Source organism: Lichenostomus cassidix, chromosome 3 (assembly GCF_008360975.1).
Source record: "Lichenostomus cassidix isolate B80296 chromosome 3, HeHo_3.0, whole genome shotgun sequence".
In the NCBI taxonomy this organism is placed as follows: domain Eukaryota; kingdom Metazoa; phylum Chordata; class Aves; order Passeriformes; family Meliphagidae; genus Lichenostomus; species Lichenostomus cassidix.
In genome coordinates this window covers 47,029,043-47,045,474 of record NC_139483.1, presented here as the reverse complement: position 1 = coordinate 47,045,474, position 16,432 = coordinate 47,029,043, and the positions used below count along the sequence as shown (strand labels likewise).

The 16,432-nt window shown below is 42.1% G+C and overlaps 1 protein-coding gene across 4 annotated transcripts in view; it reads left to right on the top strand.

Annotated features, from left to right (window-relative positions):
- Positions 1 to 15,325, top strand: part of GRM1 (glutamate metabotropic receptor 1) — a 195,238-nt gene extending 179,913 nt beyond the window's left edge. For 2 of the 4 annotated variants that reach the window (XM_085055617.1, XM_085055616.1), the window contains one exon: positions 10,136 to 15,325. In XM_085055617.1, coding sequence (XP_084911743.1) covers positions 10,136 to 10,967 — 832 coding nt within the window. In that variant the 3' untranslated portion in view covers positions 10,968 to 15,325. The remainder of the gene's footprint in view (positions 1 to 10,135) is intronic. The other 2 variants (XM_085055619.1, XM_085055618.1) reach the window with 2 other exon arrangements.
- The last annotated feature ends 1,107 nt before the right edge of the window (positions 15,326 to 16,432 follow it).

The window sequence follows — 16,432 nt, the reverse complement described above, 5'->3', positions numbered from 1 at the left end:
CTGCAGAGCCAGCAGAGAGAACGCAGAAAACACTTGTTTTGTGGGACTTGCAGAACAGGGAAATCACAAGAAGGCACATGTAAATAAAACCAGCAGGATTTGGCATAGGCACAAACAGCACCTCAAAATAATAACAGTGAATTCTTTTTCTGTTGTAATTTCTGAAAGATGTTCAGATTCTGCATAATTCTGCATTCACCAGACAATAGTGAAGTTCAGCTCTTCTGAAGCAAGAAGCGCAAATACTGCCCTCTCTGAGCAAACACAAACAAGGGGGAGAAAACAAGCAAGCTGCTGCAAAACCAGAAAGGTTTTACCCCATTTCTTCCAGATCTGTACTCATTTCCCTCTGATAAGCAGCAGATGTGAAACAGTCCTGCTCCCCGCCCCAGGGAAGATTGTGCAGTGACTTGGTGGAAAGATGCTTGTGATCCACTGACACAGCATTTTGAGCAGTGCTGCTCACTGCAACGAGAGAGCTGTTGCACTGCTCTGACTAGTGCAAAGCATTCTAGCTCTGTGTATGTCTCCAGGAGTCTATGCGATTTGTGAGCATGCAGTAATAATGTTAATTCAATCCAACCTGTCCCTCTGATTTGCAGACCAGAAAAAAATCCAAAAAATGCATAATTTGGAGCAGTAATGATGGCTTTACAGGGCTTGTGCAGCAACCAGCTTTGGCACCCTGAAAGGCAAACTGTACACAGGCAGTGTAAGGAGCAGTGCAAACATTATGTTACCAGCTTCTAGACAGAACAATATGCCCTTCTTTTCTGAACTGGAACAAGTGCTGCAGATTCTCAGGGTACAGATCACCAACTGTCTGTCTGGAAATTCAAATGGAAGTCAAACACAGACACACTATTAAGACGAAAAAGCAAAAGCAACAACAGATTCTATTCAAAAAAAGCATGGGCACAAGCTGTGAAACTCCTGAGCACAGGGAAGGCTGAACCTCCTGCTTTTTGCATGACAACGCTTTGGATTTTTTTTTCAATTTGGAAAAAAAATCCTTATCCACATGAGGTCCTGAGAAACACTTCTGGTGGGACTCCAACCTGTCAACGGGACTCCAAATGCTTGTGGCAGCCACCCAGATAAGAAAGGTTTTAAGAAGCAGTGGAGTTCTTCAGACCTGCTGAGCATGAAGCTTGCTATTTTGGTTTCTCTGCCCATCCCTGCCCCTCAGGCTTCCCTCTCCCTCCAGCCAGGGCTGATGTGCTCCGAGGCCTGGCAGTGTTGCACTGTGGCCCAGGGAAGGGCATGTTCTTCATCAGCAACTGACTAGCTGAGCTCCCTGTGGCCACACACCCAGTCTGAGCAGTAGACAAATGTCCATCATACCAGAGCTGTGCATCACCGCCACCGGGTCTCAAGCCTCAGTCCCATTCACCAGAACTGCAGCAGTTTGCAGGTCCAGGTTTTCCTTAGGAAGCCCTGCTTCACCACCCCAACATGCTAGAAATCACCACGTGTGCTGTGATTGCCCTGAGCTCCCAGTAGCAAGCAATTAGATGTACAGTCTTCAAACTGTCTTGTGTTTTGATGCACATAATACTTAGCATCATTCTTTTCACTAATGTTCGTCTCCATTCTGTGTACAATCCTGAAGATGCTTAGAAATGCAGAATCATCAAAACATAGAATCATAAAATTTTATTGTCATATTAAAAAAACCCAGAAACATCAGCTCTGAGTTTCAGGGCTCATTTCTTCTGAAGCTGCATATTCGTTACCATGGAAACTTTCAGAAACGCCCAAGAAACCCACAGGCTTTACAGGCTGCTCTATCTACTGCAGCGTATTAGGGAGAGCAGTACATCACAAACCAGGGCCCTCATGACTAAGCTTCCTGTGGCAACTTGGTTAAGTTTGCCACAGGGTTAAGCACTCAAAGTACTGGCATGTTAAGGCAAGTCTGATGGGTCTTTAAGCCTTGTTTAAACTGCAGAGAGTTTATTTTATTCTCAAGTATACCAGAGAATCTGACAAGTTATAGTGGGAGAAGGTCCTCATTCATAGCTACCTCTGCAAGGGTTGCACAATTTTTGGCAGGAAATATCCAGGGCAACAGGCTTTTCTGTTCATTAGGAATTTATTCCTGCTTTGATAGAGCTATTGACTAGGAAATATTTTGGGTGGGCAGCAAAATTTTTCCCTTCTGTAGCTTCATTTAGGGGTCTCAGTTGGGCATCTCTATGCCATGTGAAATACCTTTCAGCCTTGGGGCTAATGCCTTTGAGATGCTTGAAAAACAAAGGAATATATTTGGATATTTTAGTTTTATCTCATGCACTCTATCCTCCGTCCCCAGTGGGTTTTTGTTGCTGTCCACTATACAGCTTTCATCTTGTCAATATCTTTCTAGTAAAAAACATGGTGGCCCGAATAATTTTCCATCAGAATCACAGAGGATTACAGGAAGCAAGGAAAAACCGCCAACTGTCTTAATTACTATTAAACTGCATTCATAGGAAAGACCTCTTGATCTCTGCACCATAGTGTGGTGCTTTTGAGTGGGAAACAAAGAATTCAGGGGCAATTTTTGTGGTTTTACTATATTCAAAGTTCATTAATTGGTGTTTCTTATTCAACAGCAGCTCCACAGCATTTCTTTTGATGTAATGTTTTTTGAGGGTTGTTGATCTTCGCAGCCTCCCAGTCCTACAGACCATTTTGCCTTAGTTGCACCCACCTACACTCTTTGTAAAGGAATTTAATGCTAGCATTTTCTTCCTATGTTCCCAAGCTTTCCAGGTTCCTTTGATCAAAACATGGTCCTTTTCAGTTTTTAGGTTCTATCAACTGTGCTCCCTTCTGAGCCTGTCAGAATAAATGCTTCAGCCCAGGCATTGGCATTGGCTGCACCGTCATATACACTTTGAAAGTGGAGCATGAGACACACCTTCAGATAATGCAAATATGCTTCTCCGTTGCTAACAGAGGACCTCTGTTGATCTACACCATGTTTTTCCCATGCATTAACTTTATTATCCTTAAAAAAATTACAAAAGTGGTTCAGTAGAATCAATTCATTTTGAATATTTGATGGGGTTTACTTATTAATAAGAATAAAATAAACAGATTCAAAAGCTATTCACTAGGAAGAGGACTTCTAATTTCACTTTTATTTGCAGGTTTCTCATCTTCATTTCTTGAACACTGGATGAATTTTCTTGCTGTTTCAAAAAATTGTTGATTTTCCTGAACTTTGTATTATCTATTTATTTTATCTAACAGGTTGTTTCCTCAAAGCAACACTTACTAGTAGTTATTGATAACTTTTTCAAAATACCTAATGAACACACAGGTAAACCAAATTATTTCACTAATAATTACATGACTAAAATGTGACACAGCTTCTGTATTTCAGATGAAAAAGCAAATTTCTAGTAATAATTATAATTAGTAGTCAGACCCTCATACACATTATCAGTGTAATATTCTCTCACACCTCTCTTGATCTAGGTAGGTAAGATCTGTGATACATGCTGAAGTTGTGGGACTTCAACTACTCTGAAGCAATGCAGTGACCACTTCTATGACCACTCCCCTCTCCCCCCAAATTCACAGCTGTATAAAATGCCTATGTACATAAACATTATTGTTAAGTTTCAAAAGGAATAAAGCTATTTATTTTTGGGATATTTGGCTATATCTGAGCTGTTGGATTTGGAAGTAATTCCCTGCCCCTAGGGTCAGGTATGAGCCTTGAAGTGACCAGTTCCATGGCAGCACAAACATAAAGTGAATGACCCCAGTCCTGGTTCCAGCTTTCCCCATCTGGGTGACCAGAGCAGAGAGGTGATGGAGGCTGCCAACCTTGATTCTGCCCAAGGGTTTGACCCCAACCTGGAGACCCTGTGGATGAAAACCAGGATCTCATCACAGGGTACTCAGCCTAGACATGGCTACTGCATCCGCATTACAGACTGTATAAAGTTAAGATTTCAATTTAAAAAAGAGAAAAAAACCACAATTATCAATAGGGTCAGTATACATTAGAAAGACTATGTGTAACTCAGATAAAGTAATAACTTCTGCATTAGAGTAACTTATGGAGGAAATTAATATGTTAAATTTATTTGACACAAGCCAGTGGCAAGATAGAGCTTGGAAAGGCAGCTTTGGATTTGAGCTCACTCACAACACCCCTAAGTATCATCAGGTTCTGCCCTAGCAAGACAGTGTGACAGCATTGTGTTTTCCTATATTTTGAGTAGTAGATGCCATCATACATTTAAAGCAGTGCTGTAAATTACATTGAATATTGTGTCCCACGCCCAAGGCAATTTTGTCCAAAAAAAAAGGGGGGGAGGGGAGCAACAAGGAAAAGTTAGTTTAGTAATTTAAATTTCCAGAAAAACAAGTGGGAGGTTAAACTTTGCTTTAATTATACAGCACTAACAAAAGCATTGGAGCCATACTGTCAGAACAGTTTTAAGTTCCTCTTATCACTGAGATAGAGATTATAGTGAAAACAAACTAAGGCTGAAATTGGTCTTTGATTCCTTTATTCATTTAGATGATTATATTAGACAAAATCCTGAGCATACCCAGATAGGGACAGTGGTCGATGATGGCTCCTGTGCTCATGGGAGAGTGAGAGAAGTTTTAATAACACAAGTTTAAGAGATGAGTCTCTAGAACCAGTGTTCCAGAAGTTAGGCTTGCAGGAACATGCAGAGCAGTGTGGCTTGCTTTGCTAATGAGCATCAGAGCTGTTTGTGGCAGCTCTGAGAGGAGGGGCTGCTCAGTGCAGGGAGATATCACTACCCTGGATTAAAATCTGCTCACTTCCTTAATCAAATTTCATGCCCCAGTGGTCTTACTGAAATGCAAACAATAATGGAAGAGACCTTGGGGATACCAGCAAAGAACCTGCAGTGTGCTGCAGTGCAAGTATTAGCCTTCAATTTTAGGCTTGTTAGCCTAGGCTCTGGAAACAGTGAGGTGGCAGTGGGATAGAGCTCTACTCAGGCTCATTACCTGTTACCTGACTGCAGGCTTGGAGAAAACTTGTAGTCGATGAGTTGCCTCTCTGTGGGCAGGGCAGAAATTCCTCCACTGGTTTCCCCAGGATGGCATCCATCAGCAACTGCTTTGTGGGGATGAACAAGGTTTTTGGCCAATGCAGACCTTTGAACAGGGCATTTCCTTTTGCTCTGTGTCCCACTGCCTCCAAAGGCTGGTCACCTCTGTGCCAGTGCTCAGGGACAGCCCTGCACACACCGTGCTCTGGAGCAGCTGTTGGTGGCCATAACTCTTCCCCACTCTGTGGGGGTGGGAGCTTCATTTATTGACTGGCCAGCACCTGACACTGACCTCCTCTGGTTGCTGGGAACATAGTTCAGGGTTTGTTTTGGACTTAATTTTTGCTGACAAGGTAGATAGGCTCTTCTCAGTTTGTATTTTACGTCAATTCCTAAGATTTTTTCTTCATAGAAGGGACTGCTGGATTATCCCAGTGCTTCCTTCTAGCTGTGGCATTTCATTTACTATAGTGACAAGGAGGTAGGTTGGGCCAACGCATCCATATGACAATGAAAGACAGGTAACATTTCTAATTTCTCCTATAACCCCTGTTTCTGGTTAATTGCAATTGCTGCTTTAAAAAAACCAGCTTTATATATTAAATCTGTGCTCTGTGTCTTGTCTAACACCACAAGCTGGCTCAAATGACTGGATCACTCAGCAAGCTAAAGATTCTTCCTCAGCTTACCGCCACTTGGAGAAGATAGCAGCCCACCACTCTGGCATCCCAAAAGGACAAATCATGGGATGAACTCTCAAGAGATCAAGGAATGTCTCTTCCTGTTTTAACGGGAAGGGCTCTTTCTCAAGAGCTTTGCCTGACTGCATATGAAGCCATTTTCCAACTTGTGGATTCCTGGAGTTAACCTCATCAGAACACATATCATTCTGCTTAACCATTTCATGTGCTATCAGTTAGGGATTGTAATGCATAAAATGTTCAAGGGAAAAGAAAGAAGACAAAGTTGCAGGCACACAGGGCTCAAAGGTGATTTAATCCTACGTGGTCTGGATCTCAGGTTATAACTTCACTGGTGAAAGGATCAGAGAGTTGCACAGGCTAACTTACCTTAGACCAATGGGACAATAATTTTTCACCCCAAAAGTATTCAGCTTCTAAGATGTAAAGAAACTTTTGCTATCCAATGTCTAAATTAAGGCATCTTCAGAATTCTGCAGTGTGGAGAGGTACCAGCTGTTGTGGGATACTCAGACTTGAAACTACTCCAAGGACACCAGCAAGGGCAGATCCTCCAGGAGCTGGCAAGAGCAGGACTCTGTTCTTGGCCTGAAACTGGACTTGAGTCTGGGGAACTCCTGGTCACAACGAGGGGCCAGATTTTGAGCGGCTGGAGATACTTACCAATGAACAGTGAGCCATCTAACAAGTTATAGGCATGTCCTACAGCTGGGCAGGTGTATTTTGAACTACAATCTCAGACTGGGTGCATCAGTTGTTTCAAAGATTTTCAGCAAGTAACTATTACGATCTCAAGTTTTCTGTCTTGTTTAGTGTCTATAATAAAGAGCTGAAAGTGCCTCAAAATGACTGCTCCAGAGTCACACAAAGAGTATGTTATAAAGACCAATGCATGTATTAAGAGCAAAATTTTGAATAACCAAAACCAGCAACATCTCTGCTCATGAAACTAATAAAAACTCACACAAAAAATATATTTACTTCTAGTTCCCCAAAAACAAAAAACGCATAGATAAAGCTGGGTTGAAAATGAAGAGAAAGCAGCGAAAATCAATGAATGTTCTTGTTTATAAGCAAAAGCAAAACCATGTTATGTCCTGATATGATATCCAGGAATCTGTCTTAACATAGATGGAAGGATTTGAAAAAAATAGTATTTGGAGTATTATACTGGGTATACATAAGCACAAACCTAAGATCTCTTGAGACTCCAAGAAGTTCACTTCTGTGCAGAAAGTGTGAAGTCTAAATCCTATGAGAAATTGACAGCAGAAAGGACAGAGTTAAGAAAGACAAATAAATACATGGACATGAACTGGGTAATCATCCTGTTGATAAAATGAAGAAGCCACTACTTAGTGCCATCATGTCGCTATGCAATTGAACATCAGGTTGCCAATATCCCACCTGTGATCTGGCTTGGTGCCTTCTCTTGCCTTTGTGTGGAAAACCATCCCTTCTCCCATTATGCCAAGCATTTTGACCTTCACTTTATCCAATGGAAGCTTCCTTCAAAAGAGGAGATGACAATCACTTAGCAAATGGTGACGACGCAGTCAGGATTGTCATCGTATCTTTGCACAAGTGAGACGACTCCTTCTCTCATAGAGACTCAGCTCAGGTCTGACCTTTTGCAGCCCTGTCTTTGGTTTTTGTCTAAATGTCAGTTAATGATATTCAAGATGGCCCCTTTTTGTTCCAGCATAACAAGTGTTTATCTTGCACATCAATTATGAATTCTACCCGAATGTGTCAGTCTCAGTGTGACCCCTGCCAGCCATCCAGCAAGACAGAGCCCATGTATTTCTTATGACAGTCTTGGGACTCCATCTCAAAATGTGGCTCATTAGCAGGCTAACAGCGCTTGGACATAGCAAGGAGCATATGTAGAGGGAAAGAGCTGGACCAATAATCTGAGGTGAATAATCAGTGGATATTGTCAAATGGATCCCACAGAGAACCACTGCATCTCTAAAGCTCTTTGTCATGAGGCTGTTGGAGCCATGAGCAGTAAGGTCTGTCAAGCCAAGGCAATGAGTGTCAGCAGCACCAGCTCTCCCCAAAGGGCAAGCTGGTACCAGAAAAACCCTGATGAAGTGGTTTGCTTACATTTGAGTATTGCAGTCCCAGCACAGTTTAAGTATGGCCATTAATTTGGGACTATGGAAAATGCTACAGAAGAAAGAAGTGAGAAGAGCAGAAGTTGAGAAGTTAGGGAGAGGGAAATGAACTAAATAAGAGCAAGACTTGAAGACAGAGGTAGTGAGTTCCTTAAAATAGCTGCACTTGCCTTTGATGTAAAATACAAAATCTTAGAAATAAAATGAGATAGAGACTAAACAGATGGTGTGAAGAGGAATTCAAAAGTGAGATGATGCACCAGAACTAGATATGAAGAAACAAATGATGCAGAAGTGGACTTAGCATAAAAGGCAGCAGATAATCATCATATTTTTTAGAAAATGCCCTTTGCAATACTTGTGAGCTACAGCATCAGCAAAATATAATATGAGAGTGCTTGCCTTATTTTCCTCTGTACAAGAAGAGACTTGTTTTGTAGTTCGTGTAGACTAAATGTGTTTCTGCGTGAAGAGTTTGCAGTTCTTGGCATGTTAAAACATTACTTTAAAAATCTTTCACACCCAAGAGTTACATTCATTTACTTATCTCTATAGCACTTAAAAAAAAAAAAAATCATACCATAGCTCATTTTGATCAAAACAGGAAAGCTTTTAAACCTTCATTCTTATCTTTTCATTGATCACTTTAATATAGAGATTTCCTTCTTCAGCTGGGAACTTGGCTTTTTTGTTCTCTGGGTTAAAGCTCTAAATCCAAACAGCTCCAGGTCCTACCAACTACATGCTTCAGGGAGTTATGAATTTTTTAGCTTGGCCCTTTCATGTGCCCCAGTTCCCACAGAGGTGGTGAGTCACAGGTCCAGCATTTGGAGTCTGGAGTTGGAGATGAGCTTCCCAGCTTGGAACCATCTAAAGTTATTATTTTTTTCTCTGGGAGTACTTACTGCTCAGCAGAAAAGCGACACATTGTCATGTATATTTCTTTTCTGTTTTGACAGATTTACAACACTATCTGTGTTGTACCGGTCTCTTCCAGCTATGACAAAGTCAGTCAATAAGGTTTTTTTATAAAATTCAAGTGGCAATGATTTACTCCTTGAAAAACAGAACCATAAGAGTCTGAGCAAGGAAAGCAAAATGCTTAGAACAATACTGCAATACTGTAGGTGAAGTGATTTCCCCTGATGTGTGCAGTAGCAGGAGGTGAGGCTGCAGTGCCAGCCTCCCACTCACTTTGTCTCCCATCTGCACCGCAATCACAGGATTTGCAATTTAATCCTTTGTTTGCCTCTGGCCCCTGAGGGATGAAACACTGAGATAAGGCTGCTTCGAATAAATCATCTCAGAATTTCTCTCCGTCTCTGGTTTCCACCCAGGTGATGTATTTCATAATTTGGGAACCATCTCTACTACCTGTCCTGCAATTAAACAGTTGCGTAGTCCTCTAAAGCACGGTACAGCTCCCTCTCCCACCAGCTGCTCACGCGCTACCACTCAGCTTTGAGTGCTACTCTCTTCAAGGATACAGGGAAATGCAAAAACCTACAGATCCTCAGTGGCAGACCTGACCTTCAGATCCTCACTCAGCCCAGCTGCCCAGCGTTTTGATGTGACCCAGCCTGTATGAGGAGTTGGAGGGTTTGACTCACCAGGGTCACGCTGCTGCTTGTTCCTCCTCCCACACAAACCAGCTGTTTTCTGTCCCAGCATTTTAGCCTGGTTTGTAAATAACAGACACCCAGGAAGAAGGACACCCTGGGAGTCCTTCATTTCGCTGATAGCTAATCTGCTTCTAAGTGCAAAAGGGGGAGAGAGAATAAAAAGGAAAGGAGGAGTTAGCAACTATTTCTCTCTCTCCCCAGTTTGCCAAAGGCTATGACAGTGGGTTGTTTTTCTTCCAACAGCTTGGAAATGTTTCGTATAAATCAGGCTTAATAAAAGCTTTTTCTGTGACTTTTTTCCCTGTTTCTTTCCTTCTCCCCTGCAAAATGGTGAGCAAACTGAGATACAAACTGACAGCTCAAGTCCTCGAACCACAGATGGCCCTTCCAGAGCCCTACCCGCAGGCTAGCTTTCCAGGTTGGCTGTAGGATGGATAACCAACAGGAAGTAATCACTTTTGGATGAAAATCACAGTAATTGCTGCTCTTAAAAGACACTGTTGTTTTCTTATGTAGTATTTCTGGGAGGACATGAAAAACTGGAGGGGGGAGGCTCACTAATGAGGCAAAGCAATCAGTATTTTTGTACTCTTGTTTGTTATACTGCCTGTGTCTTTGCAATGTAAATGCAAATAAACCCATCTTTATTTTATTCATAGTTCTAATGGAAAGTCTGTGTCATGGTCTGAACCAGGTGGAAGACAAGATCCAAAGGGGGAACATACGTGGCACAGACTCTCAGTGCATGTGAAGAACCAGGAGACAGGGTGCAATCAGACAGCGGTGATCAAACCCCTCACTAAAGACTACCACGGCCAAAGTCTGACTTTTACCGACATCAGCAGTAAGACTCTGTACAATGTGGTGGAGGAAGAAAACAGAGAACCCGTTTGCCTCAACCAGTCCAGCAGTCCTTCCATGGTGGTGCACAGGAGGGTGGCAACAACCCCCCCGCTGCAGGCCACAGCGGAGGAAACCCAGCTCTTCTTGCCCGAGCAGTCCCCCAAGACCCTGCCCCTGCAGCCACAGTCTCTCATGGACCAGCTGCAAGGAGTGGTCAACAAGTTTGCCCCCGGTGTCCCCGACTTCAACGCTGTCCTGCCCACTGCCGGCTCAGGGAACGCCGTGCGGCCTCCCTACCCACCCGCGCCACCGCAGCAGCTGCCCCTGCAGCCTTTCCAGGCTGCCTTCAGCCAGGAGCCCCTGTCTCCCCCGGCCGAGGAAGCAGAGAGCGAGAAGGTGAAGCTCATTCAGGGATATGTGTACGAGAAAAGCACGGAGGAGGAGGAGGACGAGGAGCCGGCAACCAGCAAACTGACTCTAGAAGACTCTCCGGCGCTGACTCCGCCGTCCCCTTTCCGGGATTCCGTGGCTTCAGGCAGCTCCGTGCCCAGCTCCCCTGTCTCGGAGTCGGTGCTCTGCACACCCCCAGACGTGACCTACGCCTCTGTCATCCTGAGGGATTATAAGCAAAGCTCGTCCACCCTGTAGATGCTGCAAGAGACGAGGTGGGAAGGACTTAGGCAGCTGCCCGCTGGGAGCACTTGGGCAGACAAGTCTGCCAGGGCTGTGGGGAGACACAGCAGAGAACAAAGGGACCAATGACAGGGCAAACATGTCATCCTGCACTTAAATAACTAAAATGAAAAGAAAAAAGAAAACAAAAAATCCATTCTGAGGGCTCAAAATTCTCTATGTGTTAAAAATAAAAATATTGTACTTTGGGAAAATGTTAGGAAACCATAAAAAAGCACAAACTAAAGAGACAACTTCTATAGCAAAAAAAAAAAAAAAAAAAGATTAAACATGCAGGAAAAGAATATAATCACACTTAGTCACACCCTCTCTTGGCAATGCTTGAAAAGGACTCTGGGAAGTGTGACCTGCAGAAGTCACTGGCACACCTCATGACTGCTGTCTGTCTGCGATGGGAGCAGCACACCCAGGAGCTGGAAGGGCGGAGTGTGGTGAAGGGGAACAAAGATATTTGTATATGAGACATATATGCATACATATTTTTTCCTGGTTTCTACAGGTGGCATAACTGTGGAATGTTGTTTGGGGGAGAGGAGATAATGTGAAAGCACGTGGCTCTTACTGACTCCCATCTGAACAATTTGTTCTTCATACTAGGCTGCTTTTTGGGGGATTTGGGCTTCTTTTAATGCTGATTGTGAACAGAGTGAGAAATATGATCAAGACTCAAGAGGTTTCTGAAGAAAGCCTTGCCGTAGTACTTGTAATGTGATAAGGACTTAGAAAAACTGCCCTTTTGTATAAGGTTGCAAACCATGTGGCTAAACTGTTACACAACGTTTCCTGTAGCAGAACAATATTTATTGACTATCTTTTCATAAAACAACGTATTTTGCCATGTCATTGCATCATTCCTTTGTGTTACTTTGGAATCAAATGCATTGAGAAATAGCTGTTTACTTAGAGCAACAACTGTTAATCTGGAAGAAAGGCAATTCCACACTGTGGGTTATGGAGCCTCCAGGCAAGAGAGTGAGAGTACATTTGTGTATCTGTGTGTGTGGGTACGGTATGTGTGAAGAGTAATGTCCAATAACTAACACTGGAAGATTGTCTTATATACTATGAATATTTTTATGTTTAAATCATGTTTTTATATCGCGTTGTTACAAATATTCAATAGATCTTTGGAGGTTTGTATGCTGTGCTAACACATCCTTTTTTTTCATATGCAAGCTGAGACAGTTGTTACCCTTATAACAGGGTGCTTTGTTTTGCAGATATTTTATGAAGTAGACATATGGTATTAATAACCAGTGCATTGGAAACTTGTTATTTTACATGTTTTGCAGCAAGTGTGGCTAACGAAAAAAAAAACAACAAAAACCAACCAAAAAAACACCAAAAAAAAAAAAAAAAAGAAAAAAAGGAAAAGCTCTTCAAGACATCTTGCAGGTGAGACAGGAAAAGTAATTCAACTATTTCACTGCTTCAGATAATTAAAAATAAAACCACGTCAGGACAGGAAATTTCATCAGTGCTTAATGTGTACATAAATTGCCAGGTTTTGCTATTGACAGTTCTTTTAAACCCTTTATGGTCTTTAGTTGCATATTCTTTCCTTATGCTTTCACTTCTTGTATTTAATATACAATATAGCATCTTAAAGGTCACTTCTAGGCAGTTGTAGTTCTGTCATTTATTCCTCCTCTATCTTTCATGTGTTTCCTAGAGATGGGCCTAATCCAAAGCTCCCTAATGACTGGCATGATCAAAGTCCAGGTCTAATTGCTGTGGCCTGAACTTAATTATAACTATGATTACCCTATCTATAAATGTTCTTATTATACATACACAGGTCAGGATTTTAGCTGCTATGATCTTTGTCTGTGCTGCTGGATTCAGCTGAGGATCTTTCCCACACTTCTACACTTCATTTCAAAAAATATTTTAAAGGAATCTCTTGCCGTTAGTACAGTTGAAAGCCCTGATTTTAACCATGCTTCTTTTGAATGTTCTATCTGAGTTTTTCTGAATTCACTATAATTCTATTCTTTTTCTTTCTTTTCACTTGAATTTTAAGAAGTCCTGACAGTTATCAATTCTTCTCTGAAGATCTAAATCTCATGTTTTTTCCCTAATTATGCAGTATTGGTATTGGAAGGTTTGGCTCATGCTCGAAACCAGATAAAGTCTTTTTTTCCTCATCCTGTTTTCACAATGTTTGCTCCTTTCAATGTTACTCATGGCCAATTGCTATCATTGTCCTGATGTGGAAAGCATGAAACGACTTTGCCCAAAGACACATTTTTGTCAGTATATTGATGTCTCTAATGAATTGAAGACACCTTAGGGTTAGTTGGTTGATTTTTTTTTTTCTGCTTGGGGCTTTTAGGGGGGATATTTTTTGTTGCTGTTTCATTTTTTTTAATGTTGATTGCTCATTAAAGCAGCGAGGAGAATGTCATATCTTCTTTGCTGATCACTGCACTGGCAATGAATTCTATCTTCTGATAACTGTAGTATAAGATCTGCTGTGCTTTTTCTAAAACCATACTTTGTCAGTAGCACAGAGCTGATTCTAAGAAGCCAGGCTTTGAAGACCTGAGAGAGATAAGAAGAAGAAATATAACAGATTTGCATAGACAAGGAGATGGCAAAGTGGCAAGGTACTATATTGTTTTCATATCTGTCTGTTTTGAACATATTAAGCACTGATTTTATTACCACAATGTAATTATATCATGAGTAAGAGTTTTCTTGAAATTCAGTATATTAGCTTTTAGTTTGTAATTGTTAAAACTGGAAACATACACATACGTAACTATATCTAAAGAGCAAGAACTCACCTTGTGTATGCAGCTGTATGAGCTATGAAGCTTCCTGTAGAAGTTATTTCTTTTGGTCTGTCAAATGCTTGATGAAAACTGCCTTTTTGTCAAAATGATCTTGAAAATGCTGTAAAATAAATATTTTCTATTTATTATTTAAAAACAGAATGCCAAAACTTTTAATTTTTTGTTTCCTGAGTAGAAAATAGTCATCTATAGTAATTAATTGTTCCAGGGCTTTTCAGCATCATGAATAAGAGATGGTGGGATATTTAAATGGAGGTAGGTATTGATTAAATTGTGTCATGTAAGTGAGATGGTGGAGAGTTGGAGGATTTTGGCTTAGATAAGAACCCCCAGCTTTTTGGTTTCCTAATGAAATTCAGAAGCACCATAAGTATGCATCCAGGCTGACAAGTTGTAGAAGAGAATTCAATGGGAAACGACAGGAAATTTTGCTTCCCAAGGACATGGGAAAACACCAGTCCTTCTCTTAAAATAGTCTTTGTGATGTCTGCTCCTCCCATCAGGGAAATTCAAATACACTTTCTTGACAATTATAAATGATGGGCATTGATCCACCCTGGCATTTTGTGTCCTACTAAACTGCATCTGTATAGAGCAAAGTACTGGGACTCATGACTCCTGCTCTGCAACTCACAAACACTGTGGCCTTTTGGTGACTCCTGAACTGCTCTGTGCCTCAGCAAGATGTTTTTTGGAGTGCTGCTGGGATTTTCAGACATGAGTGGCACTAAACACAGAAAATCTATTTTATGTTTACACTTGTGAATAGGCTTGTGGCTCCTTTGTTTGGATCTGGCCTTGCAAGAGCTCATGTCTGAGGAGTCAGTCCACCTACAACTACTGCAATGCAGGAGTACAGGCAATGGCATTGCATTCAGTGGTAAGTGCCAAAAGTTTGACCTCTTTGTTCATAGAGGTTTTTCTTTTTTCTTATCCCCTTTTATTTTTGTTTTCAAAATCTATTCTATGTCTTAGTAAAGGTTCTGCTCATGAAGTATATTCAACTACAAAAACATCTTCAGAGAAACACAGCACTTACTCCTCTCCAGATCACCCAGTGCAGTGTTGCACAAGCTGCTGAAAAAAACATCTATAGCAACTTTTCACTGGGTAAATGGATGACTGGACCAGAACCACAGAGCAGCAGAGCATACACGAGATTTAGTCTCCAGCCTCCTGCCAAGGACAGAGTGTTGGCAGCTCCACCAGCCCAGTCCATGCCTGTCCACCCAAGCTCTGCTCAATAACTTGGGTCTCCAGACTGGTGTCATGTACACTTGCATAGAGTGAGTCACTCCCAAAATAAAAAGGCAATGGAAATTGGGCCCCTGGAGTTGTATTCATCACTCCTTAGAGAAAAACAGAGGAGCAGGTTGCTAATAGCTGTTCTACACGAGGTCTGAGTGACTGTTAAAAATGCTTCTTATATGGGAGTGGGAAAAGTGTGGGTTTGCAGATTGCATTGTTGTGGTCGTTTTTTTTTCCCAAATAAATGAGTCACTAGACACTTGGCAAGTATCTGTCTGCAAATCATTGGGAAGGAGAAGCAGACACTGTAGCCTATTTTTATCTGTGTAAGATTCCCAACAGGGGTATTAGCAAGAAAGAAGATAAGGAATACCATGCAGCCAAGTTTGTGGTAGTACCACAGGCCCCATATCTGGAGCTTTTGGCACATTTTGGCAAACCCTGCAAGCTCCCAAGCAGAGATAGTAGAAGAGAGCAGGAGTGACTGGTTGCCATTTCCAGTGCAACAGGTAAATCATATCCAACTAAAAAAACAAGCAAGCTATTCTTTGCCTTTGCTAATTCAGCTTCCAGGTCTCAGTAAATCACGCAAAAGAGGATTGCTCCCCACCTGAGAGAGCAGGTCACTCTTCGGTACCAAGCAAGAGCATTTGTTTTCTACTTGGTTTCAAGGTGGGCGTAAGCAATGTATCTCTATAGAAGTAAAATATCATTGTAAGTTGTGGGCTTCCATAACCAGAAGGCCTCTAGGTAGGTGGAGAAGCAGCTGGTGCAGATAGCAGTGCAGACAGTTAAGAGTTTAGGAGCTGTATGTATCTATGACATTCAATCCACCCACTCTATTTATTGCACACTGTGCAATGTGTAGGTGGCATGAGATCCATTCCCCTGCCCACTCCATGGTATGGTGTGTGGGACTCCTACCTCCCCGTGCTGCTCTGAGGCTGAACCAGGAACAGATATGCAGGACCATCCTCCAGGTAAGATGGTGTGCCTGCAGGAGTGGCTCAGGGCAGGCAAGTCTCTGGTCAGCTCCCTCTAACTCCCTGTTTTCCTAACACAGTCTGTCTGCAATGCACCAAGAGTGTACTTTCCTTGCAAGCATCACCTAGAGATGGGGGATTTCAGTGCTGTGGAGTGCCTCGAAATAGGTCAATAGTTTAAAAGGAGCTGTTTGCCCAGCTCCCCTCCAGCAGCTCGTGGTGAGGTCTTCCCCACTACAGATAAACAGACCTGTCAGTCCTACAGCCATGACCCAGGGGGTGATGAGCCTTCCTTTCTGGAATGCCCAGCAGCACAGGCTGCCAAATGTCAGTGGTGCACATACAGCCCTGAGCATGTGCTTGGCACAAACTTCCCATTGGTGCTCCCTGA